Genomic DNA, 23,743 nt, shown 5'->3' with positions numbered 1-23,743 from the left:
GCCACTTACAGGTTGTCCACATTAGACAGGCCTACACTTATGTTCATAATTCTTTAATTACTTGTATTACATTATTTTTTCTGAATTAGAATTTTTCCAGAATCCTTTAAAAAGACTATATTGGTTATATTTACCTAAATATTAAAAATCCAGAAATTAATGCAACAAACTGAAATGCCTATGGGCTCGTGTCCAGCAACCTGGATTGAAGATTGTAGTCTGTACAAAGTGTACAAACTGAGTGTGTGTGTTGTGCAGCGATATAGTGCGTGTGGTGCTATGGTCGACTGAGATAACTTCTTATCTTCGTGTACTATTTTCGATATGTTCTGACTTGTCTGTCCTTTCCAGCACCAGTGTATTTTGTTTGTGATTCTGACAAAAACAGAGAATAATTTAATAAACTCACTTTAAAAAACATTTTATTGTATCTTCTAGATTCAGACATTAAATGCCAAATATAAACCTACATACTAGTTGGTCTCTATAGTTGTTTGTTTTCAGTGCGCCGCATATAAGCAGCAGTGCACTGGTTGCTGGTTGGAGAGCTAAGACAGTATGAAGGAAGCTAACAGCAAAACATTTAGCTTTCTTTATTCACAAAATACATTTCAGATATAATATAGTATTTTTGTACCAACAAGATGATTCCCAAAGAGCTGTTAGCTGAACACTTAGCATATCTCAGCATGGTGTGCAGTGTGACCTTAAAAACATTTGTGGAAACTGGATGAGCAGAGGACTAAAGAAGTGGCAAACCTAAAATAAACTGATAACTTAATGAACCATCTATAGCAGATGACCAGCATTTGCCATGTCAAGTCATTAAGAAAAAAACATATCCAACAAAGACCTGACACAGGACATGAGAGATGGATCTGGCACTTGATCCATCTACTGTTCACAAAAATCTCATGAGAAATGGTTTCACTGGAAGAGTGTCAAATTACTCCAGAACAGGACTGGAAAAAAAACATAGTGGCAACAGGGTCTTATGGAGTGATGAATCCAAATGTGAAACTTTTGGTTAAAACTGACACAGGAGGTGATGAGAAAGGTACAACAGTGTCTACAGCAATCTGTAACACATGGTGGAGGCTCTGTCATGGTTTAGGGCTCCATTTCAGCCAGTGGGACCTTGTTAAAACAGATTGAATTATGAATGGAGAAAGGTACCAATAGATTTTGATCCACCATGCAATCCCATGTGGAAAGTGGGCAACAGCTTCATTTTTCAACATGACAATGATACCCAACCAAGTGTCAATGCAGTAAAAGCATACCTGGACAGAAAAACACATAATGGAACACCATCAGTCATGGATTGGCCTCCCCAGAGCCCAGACCTCAACATTATTGGAGCAGTGGGGGATCATCTTGACAGACAATGGAACAAAAGGCAGCCAACATCGAAGAAGAGCTTTGAATATCTTTCAAGAATCCTGGAAAACTATTTATGAAGACTACTTGAAGAAATGACAAGACAGCTTGTCATGAAAGAAAGATTCTTCCTCAGTCTATTAATATAAGACCACGATCAGGTCAGTGTGGGCGGATATCCAAGACCATGACAGCAGGAAACAGATAAACTTTTTGATTGGCACATTCCTAATCTATCTAGCCTTCACATTTGAGCCTTCTGGTTTTCTTTCAGACTTAGAAATCCGAATTGTTCACCATTCATCTGACGAGTAAATGAAGAAATCTCTGTATGTTTGGGCTTTGGTCTTTTGGCCAACAGCTATTTCAGGATCAGCAATTCCAAAGAATTTCAAGCTAGGTGGAAGAAGACAATGCTGAGTCATTCTGAAATAACCTTGATGAGTTCTTCTGTTATTTGGTCTAAAATTAACTTTATTTTACTCACTATGCAGTTTTAAACAAAGCTGCAAACCACAATCATCCAGTCAGGCACAGCCACATTTTAAGTGAAAACTAAATTTACGACTGTTGCTCGTCTGAAAGATCAAGAACAACGTATTAAGTCTGGTTACAGCTTTAGCTTCTAAAATCGTGCGCCGATCTGTTTTGTAAGAGGAAACTTTAATGCAGTTGCAGCAGTTAGGTAAATAAATCTGCTGATCAACAGAAAACAAAAAGGATTTCAATGTGAAACTTTTTTTTTCTCTCAGTGATAGTAAAATAATTCTCTTTGGATTTTGGAAACTTGGTTGCACAAAACTAGCTGCAAGGACTCACTCTGACTTACAGATTCTGAAAGGAAGATTCGCCTATAAAACCTTGGTTTCTGGTATATTACTATTTGTATGGTGCAAAAAAACAAAATAAAGGAAAAAAGAAAAGAAATTGAAACCATTCTTGTACCTGTACAAGTATATGACAAATGCTCTTAAACATCCCACCGGAGTTGAACAAAGGGAGCACTGAAAATTAATCTAAGTACCATCTTAATGAAAGAGGAGGAATGACATGTTGCTTGCCAGGACAAAGAAAGGAATCTTATCTCCTTGACATGCATTATCTCAACATTTGAGCAGTAAACCAGTCCAGTGTGGGCGATTCTGCAGTACAGATAGTAATAAATCGAACTTATTTCCCTTTGAGGCTGCCCTCCGGCAGCTTTTACAGGCCTGGGGTGACGTCATTTTATACAGCAGGAAAGAAATGTCAGCACATTTACTGCAACAATTACCAGCAGCACATGACAAGGGTCACAGGATACTCGTGTCAGATTTGCATCAATCATATGACCTTTGAGATTGAGGCTGGGATAACCGTAATAGCAACTCAAGCTCAACAAGACTTTGATACTTCCTTGTTTGTCAAAAACCTTATTGACGCAACAGAGTACATTTTTTTTTCAGTTGATATGGGAAGAACGCAAATAGCAATGGGCAGACTGATCGTATACTTGAAAAGATCACTCACCAAAGATCTCCCCACTCTTGGCATACTCCGTGACTAAATAAAGCATGTTCTTCGTCTCCATCACCTGAGAGAGGGAGAGGATGAAGGAACAGGGCCGAGGGGGGAGGGGGAAAAGAGACACACAAAAAGAATTAGATTAAGTAAAAATAAATGTAAAAAAAAGAAAAAGAAGGAAGTAGTAGTAGTTAAAAAAACCCCAAAAAATAAAAATAACCAGAAATATCACACAATTGACTACAGGGCTCAATGTGTGTTTAAACTGCAGTGTCTGGCGTTCGTAAAATTGTGAGAAAAACTAAATGCATGAATGGCACGGGTCTAAATATGGCAACCATGTAAAAGAATGGAGGTGGACGGTTGGTGTTGTTGAGTATATCTGAATGGTACTTAAAACCTTTCCATCCTCACCCGGTGCTGTGTTGTGTAGGAGGAGGAGAACCGATTTAGAAGCAGAAACACTCAGGAGATGAATAGAATTAAATGCGGAGGGGAGAGTCAGATGAAGAGAAGAGGATGAATCAGACACAGCGAGCCAGACATTCACACTAGAAATCCCACGCTCATTGTTTATGATCAATTTTCCATCTGTTACACTGACCGATTCATGGATTTAGGAAATTAAAGCCTTTTTCTTCCTCTTTTTTTGGTTGGTCTTCGTTTTGTAACAAACACATTCTCTGTCCTCTGTTTACAACCGATTGATGAATTAAATCTGGGTATTGGTACTCTGTTGAGAGCCAATACAGCATCTAATGGAAAATAAACCTTTTCACAGCAGACATTTTGACCCGGCGCAGCAGGAAAAGCACAGGTGTAACTAATAGTATTAACGATGGCTCTGTTTCATGTCGGCGTGCCAGTAAACCAGCATGGAGAGTAGTGGGGCCCTGGCACTGGCCCCACCTGAGTAGATGTAGTCATTATTAATGATATTAAATCACCCGTGTTTGACAAGATAAAATGCCCACTGTGGGAGAGAGCAGTTTTTATTCTGTGGCTGATCTCACAGTTTCTCCTGCGCATGAATAACACAAACACGGGATTGCTACCTTCCTATATTGTTGGTCTTTTTCTAAAGTTCATACATCTGGGAAGACAGCAGAGCTAAGGGCTGACAGATGCAGAAGATCTTTTGGGCAACATCTTCAAGAAGTGCCAACATTGCCATGTGATAAAAATCAACAGTTTATTCTTCTACTTTAATTTTAGAGGTAATGCACATTAGTCAACAAGAGTGATGCTCTTGTGCAACTGCAGGGAATGATTTTTGACACCTGTGACAAAAACAAACAAACAAACAAACAAACAAAACTATCACAAGCACAACATTAACAGTCTAAGTGGTGGAAATAATAAAAAGCAAGGCAATTTTCATCATCAGGACCTTCTGATCAAAGTAAGTAAACAAGACAATGAATAATTCATGACAAAAAAAAAAAATTACAGGGGTTTGATATAGCCAGTCCTGCTTGTGAGGTTTAATGGCATGCAGTAAATTCTGAGATAATTCATAGTTAGAATTTTAAAAACCAATAAATGGAAATGCACTGTGTGTTAGTGCTTGTGGGCTGGCTTTGGCTGTCCTTTGAGATAACTTCACGAGAAGGTTTGAAGATCAATTAAACATTATTTTAGATACTGTCTACTTTAAGTATCAGACTGTGATAAAGAGCACCTCTAATTTCCTCTGTTAATTAAGGGACTTATTGACCCGACAATGACATGAATCTGCTGATTTTCAACATCCTCGACTCGGGACTCGGTGATCGGCTGGTCAGCTTCACTTATGCTTGATGATGAGCTGGACCTTTTCATGCGTGCGATGAAGACAAGTTCACCAACATGTGGAAAACCTAACAATCAATCAATCTAATTAGACACTTCAGTCACCTTCAGAAGATTGTTAGCTTAAAGAAGCTAACAAAGCCAGTAAGTAGCTAAATCTTTGTGACAAGACAGCAGGCTTGTTATAAGCAAAGGATTAAAGCAGTTATTAGGAAAATAATAGCACTGAGTGAAAAAAAAGTCTGATATCCTGTTATCTGGTGACGTAATCAGCACACTGGAAAATTAAGTTTTTTTGGTTATATAACCGTGTTGCGCATGCTTTTGTTTGGTAAGGTAAAATGTGTCAGGTAAAGGTGGGTGTGCAGAAGGTCATTTTCAACTAATCATCTGTACATCTTTCCAGTGAAAGAGCACTTTATTTCCAGCAGTTTCAGTAATAACTTATTGTAGTTTTGGGGGAAACTGAAGTTTAAAAATTTATTTTAGTATGAAAATAAAAAGTTTAGTTGACAAACCTAAAAACTAAAGATGTTTGGCTTGCATAAGCTGTCAGTTATAGTTACCTCTAACTGTAGTTAGATAGGAACCCCCCCAATAAATAAATAAATAACATAATAATTGCAGCTGCTACCTCTCTAGTATTAATCACATTACAGTATATTGTTTTAATAAAAGCACTGTGAAATAGTGATTTATAGCTTTAAATGTAATGAACTGAATGGGTTTTCACACCAACCATTGATTGCAGTGTTCGGTGTACTGACATGGGGTCAGGGTCAATCCAATACTATCCTTAATGGATTCAATCATTTTTCTTTAGTATGACTCATATTCAAATGAAGCACTCACATTGTACTGGCATTACTCTCAATATTACAAAACCTCTTTCAAAAAATAACATCGACTAGAATAAGAGCGAAAGCAGAGAGCTGAAGCCCTAAAAACAGCCAGAGGATTAAAAGATGGACCAAAAAGTTTGATAGTCAGATCAGGGGCCAATACAAGAAAAGGCTACATAACACATGAAAAACTAGAGTCCGGATCCGCTGTTCTGTATCTTTGTTTGCCTTCATTGGCTAAGGCTTTCCTCTGGGCCACAGAGCCAATCCTAGTTTATGAGATTGGAAAGGAAATCACTAATTGACCGGCGCTGATTGGATGGTTAGGCTGCTGGAAATAATGATACGCACCAAAATAACTCAACAGAAAGCTGGAACAGTGCCACATGGTTGTGTAATGATAATGAACACTCATTTACTTTTCCTACACAGTAAATGTAACAGGACCCAAAGGCTTATGTAATACAACTGAATCACCAAAACTGTTGAGTTATCAGTGGTTAGGGTTATTTTATGAAAAGCAGCGGCCATCATGGTAACTATGTGAAATGAGTTTACCTTCGGCTGTCTAAAATGCCAATAGAGTCCAACAATCAAGATTGTTCACTTTAGAAAAAACTATTTTGTGAGTCGACTAAATTTATTTGAATGCTGTAAAAGTGCCCAGGTGGCACATGGGAAATTATTTAGTTGCAGGATTTATTTCCCTGAAATATTTTCAGTATATGCTCATACTGCTAATAATGTGCTCTGGTTTAATATTAATAATGAACTAATAGCATTAATAGTACCACATTTAAAATAAAATAAAATCACATTCACCCCAATTAGCAGCATGCGATCAAAAAGAAGAAAAAAAAAGGTGTGTACAAAGTGAAATATACTTGTTCAACAACATACTTTTTAACTTTCCATAGGAGGAAAAAGAAATAAAGCTCTTAATAATAACATTAACAGCAGCTATAATCTATTCAAGCGTCCCAGTATCTCATGACAGGTTGACAACGAACCACACGCACAACACCAGGACTCTAACTCTGAAGGGAACATAGCCAACATTAATTTTCCTTATGTACCCAGTGATTTTCTACTGCAACATGTCAGGATGTCTTCAGACAAGAAAACCTGTGGGGAAAGGAGCAATACCAGAGTTCACCTTTAAATGTCCAATTATCAAACTCTGGACTGTGTCTCGTGCATTCAGATGTAAACCAGTATAATACTGAAGTATAACATACTGGCTCCTCTGTGTGCAGAGGGGGAAGAAAAAAAGAAAAAAGTTCATGTTCTTCAGCATTCTTGTCTATTTAATGGTTTGTGCTCATGATATTGTCCAAAAAATAAACTTGGTGAAGAAACCACTGAAACGTACTTCATCTAAAAAACAATCTCAGCTCAAGGCAAAGAGACATTTTACTGCAAATTAAAAAACCAAAGAAAACACCAAACTGGCATTGTTTGCTGATGGTGCCCACAAAATTTAAGAATATGTGCAAACTTAAATAAAAAAAAAAAAAGTACACAAGGCAAGCTTGAAGCTGGAAGTAAAAACCTTTTTATTTTTCAACACAGCCTGAACTCTTATGCAAACTTTCTTGTAATTTCTTTAAGTAGTCTTTGGGAATAGTTCTCCAGGCTTCTTGAAGGACATTCATGTGCCGCACAATTCAAGACTATGGGGAGGCCAATCTATGAATGATAGTGCTACAAAGTGTGTGTGTGTTTTGTGGTTTTTAAATCCAGGTATGCTTTTACTGCACTGGCAGTGCATGCTGAAAAATAAAGCTGTTGCCAGATGGTGAATCAAAGTCTGACGGAACATTTGTGGTTTCAGTTTGTTTTAGCAAATACAAACTGACGTGGTGACTCGTGCTGGAGTCGAGCAGTCAGTTACAACTCATTTTAAAACACACGTTACATATGATGAATCCAAAATTAGTTTGTTAAATTTCTGCCGCTGGTATCTTCATACAGTGTGCAACACATACAGAGATGAAATAAGTGCAGAGAGCCAGTCAGTCATTAACTATGCTCTCATATCTGTAACTGCAGTGGCAGGTTCTGCTAGGCCATGGTTGTTTGCTTATGCATTAGAAAATGACCTGGACTGCTCCTGCGTTTTCACACTACTATTACTGCTACTACTACTACTACTACAGCAAGCTCTCCTCCACATAACTGTCTCCTTGCAAATTCTTGGGCCCTTCAACAGCTGTTACTTTGGGTCCACACAGTCAATGCATGTTACACATTACAGTCTCGCCCCTGCCTTCACAAAGATAAACTTTGACTGGAGACGTGGAAAAGTGCACGTATTCATTCAAAAGACGAAAGTAATATCAACAGGCTCCAGAAATCTTTTCTGGGTGAAAAAAAAAAAAAAGACTCATAATGTCCTCATCAATGTACATTTTCAACAAATTACTCCACACTCTGAAGCTTGTTATCCTTACTCACCCGAAAACATTGTTTCCCAACCACAAATATTGACCCATGATGTTCTCTTTCTGTCTTTTCTGTGAGACTGTTTGCACAGTTAGGGCTGATTGATGATAAAGACTAACCCAGAGCACCCATTACAGCAGTTTACATTAGAAAACACTCTAAGGGCACGTGTTAATTTGGGCCCGTGTGATGACGCTTTTAATAAATTTTGACAAACTTTTTCGTAAACTGTTAAATTCTTGTTTAAATATATGCAGTACTCTGGGCATTCTTCCAACATCACCTCTACAGGGTGGGCCATTTATATGGATACACCGTAATAACATGGGAATGGTTGGTGATATTAAAGTCCTGTTTGTGGCACATTAGTATATGTGAGGGGCAAACTCCTCAAGATGGGTGGTGACCATGGTGGCCATTTAGAAGTCGGCCATCTTGGATACAACTTTTGTTTTTTCAATAGGAAGAGGGCCATGTGACACATCAAACTTATTGGTAATGTCACAAGAAAAACAATGGTGTGCTTAGTTTCAACGTAACTTTATTATTTCATGAGTTATTTACAAGTTTCTCTTTGTTCACAGCCATTGACATGTCGAAGAGGTTAACACGTGAGGAGCGGATCGAAATTGTGTTGATGTCTGGTGAACGCAGTAACCGGGTCATTGCAGCAGATTTCAATGCAAGACACCCTACGAGACCACCCATCTCCCATGCTACAGTTAGCAAACTGCTTGCTAAGTTTCGTGAAACTGGTTCAGTGTTGGATTTGCCAAAATGTGGACGCAAGAAAACTGTCACTAATGAAGAAACATCAGTGGCTGTCCTAGCTTCATTCAGCAAGAGCCCACAGCGTAGCACTCGCCGCATGTCACTGGAGAGTGGCATTAGTCGAACATCCCTTCGACGGATATTAGCTACTCACAAATGGCACCCTTACAAACTCCAGCTACTGCAGCATCTCAACGAGGATGACCCAGATCGGTGCACAGAATTTGCAGAATGGGCAAAACAAAAATTGGAACAGGACCCTCAGTTCACGCAGAAGATTTTGTTCAGTGATGAGGCAAACTTTTATGTGAATGGTGAAGTTAACAAACAAAACCACCGCTATTGGTCTGACACTAACCCACATTGGATGGATCCCTCCAAGATTGTTGGACCAACAAAAGTGATGGTTTGGTGTGGTATATGGGGTACAACGATAGTGGGTCCATTCTTCATCAATGGAAACCTCAAGGCCACTGGATATTTGAAATTGCTACATGATTATGTGTTTCCCTCTTTATGCATTTAAGCTGGCACGTTCCCTGAGTTTTTCCAGCAAGATAGTGCACCACCACATTATGGGTGCCAGGTCCGAGCATTCCTAGATGAACAGTTTCCTGGAAAGTGGATTGGTCGCCGTGGGCCAGTTGAATGGCCCCCCAAGGTCTCCCGATCTGACCCCCTTAGACTTTTATCTTTGGGGTCATCTGAAGGCAATTGTCTATGGTGTGAAGATACGAGATGTGCAGCACCTGAAACTACGGATACTGGATGCCTGTGATGGCATGTCTCCTGCGGTGTTGCTATCAGTGTGTGAAGAGTGGGAGAAGAGGGTTGCATTGACAATCCAACACAATGGGCAGCACATTGAACACATTTTATAAGTGGTCAGAAACTTGTAAATAACTCATGAAAGAATAAAGTTACGTTGAAACCAAGCACACCATTGTTTTTCTTGTGACATTACCAATAAGTTTGATGTGTCACATGGCCCTCTTCCTATTGAAAAAACAAAAGTTGTATCCAAGATGGCCGACTTCTAAATGGCCACCATGGTCACCACCCATCTTGAGGAGTTTGCCCCTCACATATACTAATGTGCCACAAACAGGACTTTAATATCACCAACCATTCCCATTTTATTACGGTGTATCCATATAAATGGCCCACCCTGTACAGTGTCTGTGAGAAATCGCAAGAGATTAGGATTGGACGGGTTAAAGAAAAAGTCAGATCTAAGCACTCAAGACAGAAATAAATCTCTGGAAAAAGTCTTGATCAAGGCTTGTCAAGTGGGAGACAAACGCTAAATTTAAAAAAATGACACTAGACTACTTATCTTCACAGCATTGCAACACAGGGGAATAACAATTAACAAATATTTCCTTTTGGGAGAGACATAAAATGCACCAGAGACTAGAAAAAAAAGCATGCCATGCTGTAGTCCAAATCAAAGTAGAAAGATGAAATCAGCACATCCAAAATGATTAATCGTTTAGTCCCCATCTGGCACTCAAAAGATGCTGCGCTACACACAATGAAGCCAGAGACTCACCTGGTAGAGCTTAATAATGTGGGGGTGGTCCAGCATTTTCATGATCTGAACTTCTCTGTAGATCTTCTCCAGGTTGACGGCATCCAGCTGGGTCTTGTCGATGATCTTAATGGCCACCTGCAGAATCAAGCATCAACAACACAACTGTAAACAATCAGTTTCTTAATAACACACAACGGAGTCATTGTTAAAGCTCATCAGAGTTTGATGGACAATGACAAGGAGCTCCCCAGATTTACGCAAACACTAGTGGAGACAGGAATTTAATGTTCTCCAAGCAACAAAGGCGGACAGTCTGCTCCTCTTCGGGGTTTCTTTGTGCCTTTTTTTTTGTGGAAATGAGAAAACTGTTCGTGAGATAAATACAGCTTGTACCAAAACCTCCGTAAACAGTCTTCAAATAATGAAAAATTACATCGGAGATCCCACTGATGCAACCACCTGCTTTACTGGATATACACACGGCCACAATGACACGAACAAGTGTAAATCACACACGCAAAACTTCCAACACGCTTGGCTTTGATTAACATTGGCCGGGAAGGAGCAGAGCAACATTAACATCTCATCTTTAGACTGTCTCATAAACAGCATTTCATCAGAAGTGCTCCAAGCATCTGTGAGCAAAGCTGAACGAGTAAACAACAGGGGACCCCGGCAATCACACCACCGTTAGACTGAGCTAGAAAACTCAGCTGAGGGCAGGATTTTAAAGCACTGAGCTGAAACATCAAGTTTTTAGATTTAAATGTTTTATTCAGAATTCTGAGTCAGAATTTAGATTTTCAAAGAATTTATTAGACTTTGATTTATTTTTTTTTAATTTACCCACCCACACAGAATTATGAGGGCAAAAAAGAAATTCTTAATTCTGAGTGGGGGGAAAAGCTAATCAGCTATCAAAATAGTGGCTATTTATTCAAGTTCATTTTAAGCAAATATCTCTAAAAAGCATCTAGTTACTGCTTCAGAAACGTGAATATTCAACATTTTTCCAATTCTTCCATGATATAAAACTGAATAAATTTGACTTCTGGAACTGCTTAGACAAAACAAGAATGTGGCAGCACAGACTATAGGGTACTATCTTAGAAAGGCAAGTTGGGTTACAGAGCCATGTGGTTTGAGGATTTATCTGATTCCAAAATAACACTGTCTGACACTGGATTTTCATCCGGGCACTTATCACAGGCATTTTGTCTGTAGCGTGACGATCATATAAACAGCAGATTCTTTTCACATTACTAAAATTTTCATCAGGAAAGTTGCAGTGATCGACTATCACAGCGCACTGCATATTTTGTTTTTTTTTAGGTTCAAGCCCACTATGTCAGTGAAGCGGTATTATTCAAATAAGTCAAGGAAATGTAATGCATTCTCTTGCGCGGAGCATGAGCACAGCTTTTAATTTTAACGACAGATCTGTAACTTATTGACCTGCCTTTAACATATTAACAGTTTGGACTTACAGATGAGTAGCAATGGGTATTTTGATAGGTTTAACACTTTCCATTATCATCTCCCTAGTTACGTACGGGCAGGTGTTCAATTCAGGATTAAATCGAAATCTTTTAATGGCACTCAAGCTACCTGTGCAGACCCTTCGGGCATGAGATTCAAAATCTTTGTTCTGCTACAGAGGGACAACAGAGCACCTAACATGAAAAGATCTGTGCTAGCTGATTACATTGTCAACAAAACTAAACCCACACACAGCACACAAGACTTCTCGTGAACTGTGCTGGCACAAGGTCACTGGAGGACAATGAGTTAGAGGGGAATTTAGCTCATACAATGAAAGCAGAAAGACATGATGATGCTATAATCAGATATGGAGAGATGTACTACTTGCTGAGCGGACACACAAGACCAGAAGGGAATGGCTCAACAGTATGTAAAGCCACAAGCTGCAATATGTACTTACTGGGATGAATGGGTCAGTATCACATGCAGGGGCCACGCACAGAAAAAGTAGGTTATTTACACAGAGATAAACCTGTCCGGGAATATGCCCACACATTCACATCGTCGCACCACATCTGCTGTTTCATGTGTCAGTACACTGGTTTTCTTTACACTATGCTAATATCGCTTGTGCCCGGGCAAATTCTCAAGGCAGATGGCATCACATAAGTTAATAGCCTGCCACTCCGGCCGACCTTGGCTGCTGTAAAATAAAAAAATTAAAAAACCAGCAGTGCCAGGCCCACTGCCAGAGCTAGGCAGCTGCATTTGTTCTCCATACTGACCATCACTGAGTGACCTCTACCAAACCCAGCCTAAAAAACAACCCATGTTTTCATTCATCTTTAATACCACTCCAGCTGAGGGAGAGGTGTAGTCGCTTACTGAAATCACCTGGTGTAACGTTTGCCTGAAATTAAAACCTGCATTCACAGAGCTGTTAATGTTACACGGTGCAGATTACCTGGCTAGACTAATGCTGTGCCACTTTGCGTGCTTTAATAACCAGAGTAACAAGATAAGAGTCTACAGAGCCATTTTGTTGCCTTGTTATTCATTAAACCTACCAAGGGTCTCGCCTGGATGATGTAAATCTATGTTTTTTTTTTTCTGTACGGTGTAATCAGTTGGAGGCTCCAGAGATCAAAGTGTGCAGCAACTCTCCAGTCTTATCACTGTCTCACACAATACAGCTTTTATTTTATTTTTTTTTCTTTGCCCCTTATCTTTTTCTAACTGAACACTCTTCACAGCAAATTCCTTGTGTCTCTGTCATTACAGCAGAAAGTTGTGGCACTCCGTGGTACTGGTTGAGAAAGGGCCCTTCTGCACAAAGATGACATTAAACCAGAAGTACACTCAAACAAACCCCGAGCCCTGTTCCCTCTGCTCTCATGCTGCATTACCTAAGAGTGTGCAATGTTTGTAATATCACTCCAAGCTTAGTTAAGACCCTCGACCCCCCACCCCCCTAAAAAGCAGTGTCTGCATGCAAAATACTTTGCTTTCCAATTACAGCATATCTGGCATGACATACCCTCCTCATCACAAAGCTCTGAGCAGTGCTGGGATAAGAAACAACTAAAAAAAAAAAAAAAATCACATCATTACTTGAATTACATAAGGGGACCACCGACCCATGCTGCATGCCCCAGATACGGCACCAGCCACTCTTGAGTAGGTACACTTTGGCTACCGTCTGGGTCATTAACCAAACGGATGCATGTGCAGAAAAACAAATAAATAATAATAATAATAATAATAATAAAGCATGCATGTTCACAGTTTGTGTTTCCCAGCAGCGCTAGTGGTCAGACCTTTTTTTTTTTTGTACTGGCAGTGATGTCAGCTGAGAGGGGTGAACGTGCAGTCATTCACTGCTCCTGTACCTGCAAGCTTTCAGGCACACCAGCTGTTGCTCGAACCGGAGCAGTCCAAGTGGCCGGTAGTTATGTGATCCAAAGATGCTATTTAGTGCACGGTGCTGGAGAGCATTTCGCTATCTAGGGGTGTCAACTTGTGCATAAAAGTTATATAACTCCGCTAAAACAGTAGCACAAGTTAGCTTTCGGGCTAACTAGTTTGCTCACACACTCACCTCCGTCTTGGTTATGCGGTGTCGGGCCAACTTCACCACAGCGAAATTGCCCTTTCCTAAAGTGCGCTCGATGTCGTAGAAGCCCACTCGGACCGGACCCCGGATCAGCGGTTTTTGGACACTGTCAGCCATGACCATGCTGTTCTAAAACGGGACTGTTGAGTGGAAGAGTAGGAGGCAGCCAGACGTGCAGGGACACACGAGGGGCAGACTGGGGCTTACTTGAGCAGCTCGAGATAAAGACGAAAGGAAAACAAACCGCCCGCCACCGCCGCTGCTGCCGCCGCCGCCGCTCGAAGCGTGTCCATTAAAATACACAAAGTTGATTTCTGTGTCGCCCTCGGCAGCCTGAACGCCACTGTGGCGACCCTGTCCGCTAGTGTGGCGATACGAAGCTGGCCATTTGCTGAGCCCGCGGGCTGTCACACCACGTTCTTCAGTACAATAGAGCTATAATATTTCAGCTTGAGGCGCCTCTATCAGCGACAGAGCACACGAGTTGACTTGCAAAGAGGCATCATGTTCTCTGGTTGACGTGTATTGACGTCAAAGCCATAGGGGTATTTGTACAGGGGGCGGGGCCACCGAGCCGCTCCACACTTCAGTGCCAATTGGTTGCCAGGACAACCAGACCCACCTCTTACGTCAACCGGTAAAATTGCTATTCTGAAATCTGTTTGCTCGCCTGCCCTTCTTGATTGCACGCATAGGTAACTTTGAAGTTTTTGCCCTGCAGGTGTTTAATAAGCTTTTGTCGGCTGAGAGTGAAAAATGCAGGGGGAGACAGGGGCTAAAAGCGGTCTGAACCGGCCTGAAAGCCTCCAGAGTGAGGTCTGCAAAAAAAGTAAAAACAAAAATAATTTAAGAAGCAAAAAAACAAACAGCTAGTTGTGCTTTATATACATATATATATATATATATATATGTATGTATGTATGTATATAGCTGATTAATCCAGCTATGCAACATGCATATCTAATCTATAACATTACATAATGGAATATGCAGAGCCTCATATAAAATCAGACATTTTATCAGCCACAAAGACACTTTTGTCAGCTACATGACAGCACCATCTGTTGGCAAAAGTAGAAAACTGAAGCGAGGCTCCATATTTTCCTTTTCCTCAGTGCTTGACTGATCACGCTTCATGCTTTCAAGCCGCTTTCAAGCAGATCCCACCAGTATATCTATATTATTATTAAACAAAGAATGCAGCCAAAATATCTTAACTACACATCAGAAAAAGAAGCAATCTTCATGTCTGAATTACAGCACAGCTCTGCAACTGGCACTGCTTTTCTTCTGTTGTGTAGTGACAGTCAAACGGAGAACAGTGGATTGCTAAGCAGGCAGGCAGAGCAGCGCTCCGAAGGCCTCCGCTGTCACGCATTGACTTCCTGAATGTAAGAGTTCCAGATGTGCTTTTGGCATTTCCTGTCTAACATTCTCCAAGAACACACTCAGCCTCTCCTTACTGGGCTTGCTACATCTTTCCAAGACACCGATCCAACACCCACTCAGTGCACGTTTAGAAAAAAACACAGACATTTGTATATGTAACGTAAAGAGTGATCTTTAAAAATGAACATGGAAATGCACATGCATTGATTAACGGTGTGATATATTCTAAACTGGCCTCACGTTTCTGTCAGATCAGTGGGAAAGTTGAACCTCGTGTACAATCAGGTGGAGTCAGGAAACTGCACAACTTTGAGGTTTATTTTGGCCACAGCAGTTCAGCCATCGGTGTTTCCTCATGTTCTCTGCTGGGCTCTGACATCAGAGACCAAACAGGAAGCCTTACACAGGGATGACACCAAAGTTCAAGTTTAGAGAAAAGGTCAAAAAAGTCCCTGGGTTGGAGTCTCCATCACAGCAGCAAGCCAACAAGCAAACCGTCTCTGTCTTCTGACTCATCATATCCTTTGACATTATTTTAAAAAGAGAAGCTGAGTAGTTTAATGTGCAATTGTTTACAAAATGAGTAACTCTGTGGGGGTGCAATATTGCAGGATTAGGCTAATTGCATAATCTGTTATGTCAGATTCAGCAGTGCTGCTGCACCACCAAGCTGACCTGAACTATTAATGCTTCTTTGGTTTCATTAATGCCTCCTAAAACCTCTAAAAACTTTAGTGCTGCTGTAATGTTGCATAATTTATTAGAGCCGAAGGTTTAAACTGAACAAAGGAAATAAGTGGGCACAAAAATGTGTTTTTCTTTGAGTTGAAAAAAAAAAAAGCCCATTCTGTTAGCTTAGCTTAGAGACCTGTGCATACATGACCTGCATCTTTAGCTGCTTGATGAACTGGTCTTACCATTTATTCAGTTAACTTAAAATATAACACAATTTTTAAGGACAGCATTATCAGCAGTCTATCAGATGGCCTGCCTCTTTAGCCTAAATTACTTTAATACAGGACCAAAATTTGCCTTGAAAATTTGTGCATTCTCCCCAGGCGATAAATAGACTAATGCTTTTGATGTTTCACTTTAACTTTTCTGTAATATCTTCACCCACTTTTCATTAACCTTATGAAATCTTGGAACCTTTATGGCATGATTTGGTTTTGTATTTTTGCAGTTTCCAGCCTTTGCATTTCAGTGCATAGCCTGTAATGTAGTAAGTGCCACTATAAGATTAGTGGATTACAATAAGGGTCTCAACAGCTGTTGGATGGATTATTATGAAATTGTATACACACATTTGTGCCCTCATCAGAATCACTTTGGCAATCCTTTAACTTCTCATCCTTTTCTTTTTCAATCAGATTCGATCAGCTTCAGCTTTATATAGTGTGTGGAACTAGTCTGCAATTTTGGGCATCCATACTACGATGGTGAATATGGAAAACAATGTGTCTACATCTATCAGCATGCTATCACAGTGATTCACGGAGTTAACAGTGCCATTGGTCTGACTGTAACACATTTTTATTAAAACATCAGAAATATAAAGTCATGTGTAGGTGAATACCGAGTCATGGACAAAACATTAAGAATCCCTGTTTTATGGAATACACTGATTTGCAGACAGTATATTCTACATGCAGGACTAGAAAATTGAATGAAACCTGTGCAGATATGGCCAAGCTGTTTAGAAATCCTGCACCGCACAGTGTAACTGTAGTCTGTCTGTGGTTGACGGACATTTGCAGACACCGGTGTTATCCATAGATCTCATTTTCCACCCATCCAGTCTGACTGCGGCAGCGCCGGCTTTGAGCTCTGCAGGGCTCGTAAATGTCATTGGTGACAAAGCCGCTCTCGTTGTCCACACACGACACATTCTCATAATCGTTGCACAGGGAGTCATGGGACGGAGAACCGGAGTACTTTGTCATGATTTCTGCTGCTATCCTGCTGTCCAGAGCAGTGTGAGGCAGTTTGGTAATGTCACTGTAGGCATAAGGTCCTTGCACAGGGCAAGATGAAGCTGTTGCTAGCACCCACTGTTTTGATCTGCTGGGATAGCTTTCTGTTTCTGTCTTCCTCCTAAATATGAAAGAGGGCCAAAGTTAAAATCAACAGGACATACTCATATAATCAAATGCATTTAAAAAAAATTCTCTTATAGCTGTCTGTTTTACCTCTTAGCATGCTGTTTGTAGCAAAAGAAACCAGCAGCTGCAAACAACAGCAATAGTAGCGCAGGGATAGTCGCATAAAGGATGTAGGAAATGTTGAGGGTGTTGCCAGAGAAAGATACTGCGAACAAAAGAACTTTGCTTGTGACACAGTGGTTTTCCATAGTTTCCCAAAACATACTGTGCTGACTCCGAGTATCAAGAATATTTTCTTTCCTTTCTTACCAGAGGATTCAGGTAGTGCTATTTTTATCCTTTCGTTACTTTCTGTGGTTGACAATATGCTTGGAATCAAAGATGGAGCTAGAGAAACCAGAAAACAAAATCAACAGGTGCATGTGAAAAATATTTTAAATGATTCGATTAGTCCATAATATATATATATATATATATATATATATATATATATATTGTTATCACATAATGTATGATTTCACTAAACTCACCCATAGATAGACTATTACAGCTGACGCATATGTTCTACTGCAGAGGACAGTTGCATTTTAATTTCTAGAAAATTTCGCAGTTAAAAAAAATAGAGTTCTCCAGAGAATACGTTTTGTATCTGTGTGTTCTTCATGTTTTATCTTTATATGGTTGGTGGCTGGATCCTTGGCTGCTCCAGTCTGCATACCAAATATGCTTAGGCAAGATACTGAACCTCAGGTTGCTCTCCAATGCATTTATCGGAGTATGAATGTGTGTGAAATTTAGCTAGAAAGGATTTATGAGTAGAAAAAAGTGCTTTTTGAATAGGTGTGCATGGGTGAATGACACATGTAGTATGTAGCCCATTTACCATGTTTCTCGCAGAAAAAGTGTTTAAAAGAGTTCACAAGCATGTATAAATTGTCTTTAACCTTTTATGTATTTATGAAGACTGTAGTAATACCCAAAAGAATGAGGCTGCAGATATAAGCAATGAAAAGGGTGGCTGAGCTCTCCCTTAAAGTAATGGTGAAGAGCTTGGTTATTAAAAATGGATTTGGAGTAGAGCTGCTGCTCCTCCACATTGAAAGGAGCCAGTCGAAGTGGTTCAGGCATCTGATTAGGATGCTTCCTGCAGGTGTTGGTTGTCTCAAAGGACAATAAACAAAATTTAATCGAACATACATAATATTATGTATAATATAACAATTTTCATACGATCACATTACATGGAATACATGGTTGTTTTCAGAATGCACAGCACACAGCAGACGTGAGTACAGAGGTGTATCATGTTCTAATATTAGCATTTCTAAGCTGACAAGTACCTGCATATGCTGTGTTTCTGTCCTCGGTAAATACTGGTACTTTTTCTGCAGAACAGGGAAATAAATTAGTGTTATTCATAGGAAGAAAGCAATACATGGGTGAGACTACTAAAGGTTGCTTTATGGAAAGAAATGAGTCATTTTTTCCCCTCTTTTCATGTAATCAGCTATATTTTAATGTCGGTTGTAAGAAAACATAGCATTAAAACTCTTTCTGTTTAGTTTTAGCTGCTGGCAGCAGTGGATACATTGTAGCAGCGATCCCTAGACAATAAAATTCTAGTTTTTGTAGATTTAGGAACTAAAAAAAAACAACCAAGAGTACCAAATTTTAACATTTTCCAGCACTCTTAAGCCAGCTAGATCACTAGTATTTGTGAGGTATACCAGCTCACCTTCTGCGTATTTGCAGACAAAGTTGTTCTTGGAGCTGCAGTTGTCATCATTCCACTTGAACAGGAAACGACCCTCAGGTGTTTCAGAGGGCTGGTGATACAAAACCACGCACATTTCCTTCCCGCACGATGGCTCATCCCAGTGCCAGTTCCTGCAACAAATAAGATGCACAAGTTTAGACTATATATCAATTTTCTTTCATTCGACTGCTGACAGAGACAGATGACTATTCTTACTCACACCTATGGGCAATTTACAATCACCAATTACCTAACACAAACCTCATTAAACTGCATGTGTCTGGTCTGTGAGAGAAACCTATGGTACCTCGAGAGAATGGACTCAGATATAACGAGAGCATGCAAACTCCACTGTTGGATGCTGGATTCAAACACAGGACCCACTTACTGTGTGGCAGCAATGCTAACCACCACACCATCGTGCTGTCCTGAGCTCAAACACGGTGTGTCATTTATTTCTATCTTAATCCCAAATTCTTGCAAAGGACATTAGACATTCCTTCGCTCCCACACAAACATCACCTAATCCAATATTTTTTTCTGAGTCATCATTGAATACAGCCTTTTTCCACTTCCATCTGCAGCACACTGTGTCTCGGGGGGCTGCTCTTACTGTTTTCACAGATGCAGCTGAAACATTTACACAGATGAAAAATATATTTTAAAACAAAGAGGGAAAAACCTGAACTTAGCCTTGCTTCCATCCAACCAGTAATACTGCGAGGGGCAACCTGGGCTTGACGTCCCGACACTGTAACGTTGCGGGCTGCGACGGAGCCCGATCCAGAAGTCGCCATCTCTATTGGTCAGCTTTTGTATGTACCTCTCCATCAGTTGCTGCTCACTTTCCGTCTCGATGCTTAGCAGCTCGCCTCCGTCCAACCTGCAGGCCTGTCTGGCATCCTCAAAGGTCAGCCTTCGCCTGCTGTCGTGGATGTAGGACGCCTTGTAACACGGACGCTGTGTCCCGCTCCGGCATATTCTTTGCCCTGGACACCAACCGGGAGCATTGAGGAGAAAACAAGATGATAAATGCAGGGTTTTTGTTTTCTGAACTCTTCCTGTGGTATCTGTGTGGCAGGAAGATTTTAAGCTGCTTACAGTGTCACAGACAAAAAATAGGAACCAGAATGTTTGGGTTGCATTGCCAAATTCTTTCCACTGCAATGTGGGCAGAGTCAACCAGATGGTACTGATATTTATACCTTTACTTTCAAGGGCTTAAAAAAGTTTTTTTTTCTACATCAGTCTCACTCCAGTAAAAATTATTTTACTCTCATTTTTTCACATTTCAAAATTTGCTGTCTCAACCATCTGTATGTCCAGACTTAGTTTTAATCACTGTTTTTCTGACTTCCACATCCGTCAAACTTAGTGTGTCAGGCTGGTACATGATATTTTGTCATGGGAGAGAGCAGGGCAACCATATCAAAGCAGCCATCAGAATAATGTTTTTCTAGGTTTTCTAGATTTTTGGTTAGTTTACGCGCACTTTATCCTATTGCATCTGATGAAAAGAATGAAGAAATATGAGCCCATGTGAGACAGGCTAAAAAACCTCCCTTGTTTCTATTTTCTTATATTAAAATGCACAATTGAATTTGTTGTGTTCTGATTGCCAAATCTGATTGCCTATACATTCCCAAGAACAATCGAAAACACGTGGCTGTGTTTCGCTGCAGTGCAAGGTTGTTGAAGTTTGCTAAAATTAAACTAAAGAATAAACAATTTTAGTAAAACTGAAGTAAAACTAAGAACCAAACTTTAAAAAAGGGTAAAATCTGAATTAAATGACATTGTGTGCTGATAAATCTAACTAAAATAAAAACATACAGAACTTGTCTTCAGTAGAATCTGCAAGTTAAATCAAGATCAGCAAAGTCATTGCTATTTTAGAATTATCATTAAGTAATAGTAGTTATGCAATTAATTAATTAGTCAAATGTAATCAAGTTTCTTCATGGTGCAAACGTCCTCTGAGACTGGGTCATGTGCAACTTCTGACTTTCTCAAAAGTCACATCAAGATTTTGAGTGATACATCATACACACTAACCAGAACCTTCATTAGGCACTACAGTCATTAAAGGATGGACATGGTCACCAACAGTTAGGTAGACTGTGGCATTTAAACAACACTCAGTTGGTACAAAGGGACCCAGAGCGAGTCAAGAAAATGCCCCCCACACCTTTACACCAGCACCACAAGTCTGACCCACTGACACAAGGCAGAATGGATCCTTTCCTGCTGTTTACACCAAATCCTAACACTGCAAACCCAATGTCACAGGACAAATCAAGACTCATCAGACCAGGCGATGTTTTTATAATCTTGCAAACCCCATGCAAACTTCAGTTTCCATTGCTTTTATTAGACAGCAGTGGCACCTGGTGTGGTCTTTTGCTGCTGCCCATCATCTTCAAGGCTTTGATGTACTGTGTGTTCAGAGATGCTCTTCTGCATATCTTGGTGTAAGGAGTTGGTATTTGAGTTACTGTTGTTTTCCTATCAAATCAAAGCAGTCTGGCTAGTCTCTTTTGATCACTGGCATTATTTAACCAGGAAATCCCTTGAGATCAATATCTCTTTCAAGGGAAACATGACCAAGATATCAACGTCTGCCCAGACTAGAAGTAAGCCAAACATCCCCAGAGTGACTGAGAGAAGTGCAAAAAGTGTTGCAACTGTCCCAGTCTCTTCAGCTTTTCACAATCAATTGATCCTAGTTAGCTACTTGCTGCACATCACTTAAGCTAGCCTGGGAGAGACAAGGGATCAAACCATGGGCTCGAAATACCTTCAGACTGGCTCGCAGCGGAGACTGTGAAGGGGAAAAAACACAATACTGCATAGGGATTTACATTATGTTGGCGTAGTTATGGCTATTGTTGTGAATAGGCCTATAGTTAGCAGCATTATTGTATCCTTTTAGTCCTACTGATGCGCTATAGTACAGTTAAAGGTGTTAAATTATAATTCTTCCTCATATTAAATGAGTTCGTCCACCTAATCACATGCTGCTGTGCTGTGAGTTTGACTGCTGTCTGTTTATGATTATAGCGCACACACACGCACACGCACAACGAGGACAAGTTTTCCAGCGGTTCTGGTTTAAGCCCGTTAACTTAAACATTAACAACAACACAAATGCAACTCATGGTCCTGTCATTCAGATATTATCGAAGCTTTCTCGGCGAAAAACAAAACAAAAACAACAAAACTCGTACACTTCGGAAATAAAACTACTATAAGTTTTTTTTTGTTTTTTTTAAGGGAGTTTTCCCCACTTCGAAGGAAATTCTTACCATTAAGTTTAGAAGCGGATCCAGGGTGGAACAAAACGGCGATAACAGTGCCAAACAGCTTCATAAAATCCATCTCTACATGTTCACCTCGTGTGCTGGAATCGTAAATAAGGTGTAAACTAGGGAGTTGGGATATGAGCTTGAGCTTCAGACCTCCGTGGTAAACACAGTGATGACACAGAAGGAGCAGCAGAATAGTCTATTCAGCCTAAAAGTGGGTCGTCTTGCTGAAGGCGTGCATATGCCGTCTGCTGAGGCGGAAAAAAGAAAAAAAAATCAGGAGGGATAGACAGAGCAGATTTTTGAAAAAAAAGAAAGAAAAGAAAAAGAAAAAAAGTACATATGTCGCAAGAAAAAACAGAGTTGGTGTTCTTTTTAGCTGTAATCACTGAGGTATAAGTCCGTGCAGTTCTTAATCAACAATGCAGAGTCCCATTTCATATATACTGATGCCATGATAGGATGAATAGAGTTCTTTGTGCATATCATGCGCGTTGTATTAAAACTGTTAATGAGTATCTTTCATTCTTCCTGGCTGAGTGCCATGTCCAGGGAAAAAACAGCTCAGAGGAGAAAAAAACAGGTTTACTTCAAAATGTTGTGTTGCTCGTTAATAGTAGAATTCAGTTTTTCATTGTGTCTTTCTGATAAACAGGTTGATTTGATATTATGCTGCTTTTTGTATTTTATTTATTTAAAAACATACTGATCACAACTAAAAGAAATGCGTCAGTAAGTAATACGTTTAGAGGAAAATGATTTAGACCACACTGTGAAAACAACATTCAAAGAGAGAGAAACAGTAAGGACACAAAGTAAGATTATTACAGAGTAAAAAATAAAGAGGAATTGGGTGGAAGAGAGCGAGGGATTGCCCATAAAACAGGAAAACAGGCAGTGGAGGAAGAGGAAAGTATTTTTTTAGACCCGCACTTCCTGTTCATTGCTTTGGTCTGGTTTCCTTAATTTTCAGAGTAGAAATGACTGAGGTTAGACTGTCTGGATCAGACATGAATTATGCAATGAAAATAAATCAAATTTCAACGCCAGCTCCACCAGATATTTTTCTTTCTGGCCAAATTATTTCATCACTATTCTAAATGAATGTGAAGTCAGTGGTCATTTCCAGGGTGGGGGTCTTTCTCTGATCAAGAGGAACTGAGTGGACTGAATTATGTGCACTGGCCTTTGCAGCCATAAAACCAACTGAAGACTGCATACATAGTCACCCATCTGTTTGCTATCTTCACTTATTGATCACAAGACAAGTGCCCAATCTGCACCTGCATCAGATGAGTCCTTGCATCAAGAAGCATATCTGGACATGCAT

The 23,743-nt window shown here is 40.0% G+C and overlaps 2 protein-coding genes across 3 annotated transcripts in view; both read right to left on the bottom strand.

Moving 5' to 3' along the window:
- Positions 1 to 14,370, bottom strand: part of sik2b (salt-inducible kinase 2b) — a 49,337-nt gene extending 34,967 nt beyond the window's left edge. For both annotated transcript variants that reach the window (XM_063493475.1, XM_063493476.1), the window contains exons 1-3: positions 13,847 to 14,370; positions 10,285 to 10,401; positions 2,890 to 2,953 (exon numbers count right to left, since the gene is read on the bottom strand). In XM_063493475.1, the coding sequence (XP_063349545.1) occupies positions 2,890 to 2,953; positions 10,285 to 10,401; positions 13,847 to 13,984 (319 nt within the window). In that variant the 5' untranslated portion in view covers positions 13,985 to 14,370. The remainder of the gene's footprint in view (positions 1 to 2,889; positions 2,954 to 10,284; positions 10,402 to 13,846) is intronic.
- Positions 14,371 to 16,765: 2,395 nt separating this feature from the next.
- Positions 16,766 to 22,743, bottom strand: laynb (layilin b). Its single transcript, XM_063493274.1, has 7 exons — positions 22,414 to 22,743; positions 19,791 to 20,097; positions 19,088 to 19,239; positions 18,693 to 18,737; positions 17,662 to 17,739; positions 17,440 to 17,557; positions 16,766 to 17,344 (listed from the first exon to the last, which is right to left on the bottom strand). The coding sequence occupies exons 1-7, from the start codon at positions 22,484 to 22,486 to the stop codon at positions 17,017 to 17,019; spliced, it is 1,101 nt and encodes a 366-aa protein (XP_063349344.1). The 5' UTR covers positions 22,487 to 22,743; the 3' UTR covers positions 16,766 to 17,016.
- Positions 22,744 to 23,743: the final 1,000 nt, after the last annotated feature.

Source organism: Pelmatolapia mariae, linkage group LG14, assembly GCF_036321145.2.
Source record: "Pelmatolapia mariae isolate MD_Pm_ZW linkage group LG14, Pm_UMD_F_2, whole genome shotgun sequence".
Taxonomy (NCBI): Eukaryota; Metazoa; Chordata; class Actinopteri; order Cichliformes; family Cichlidae; genus Pelmatolapia; species Pelmatolapia mariae.
This window is presented reverse-complemented; position numbering and strand designations above follow the sequence as displayed.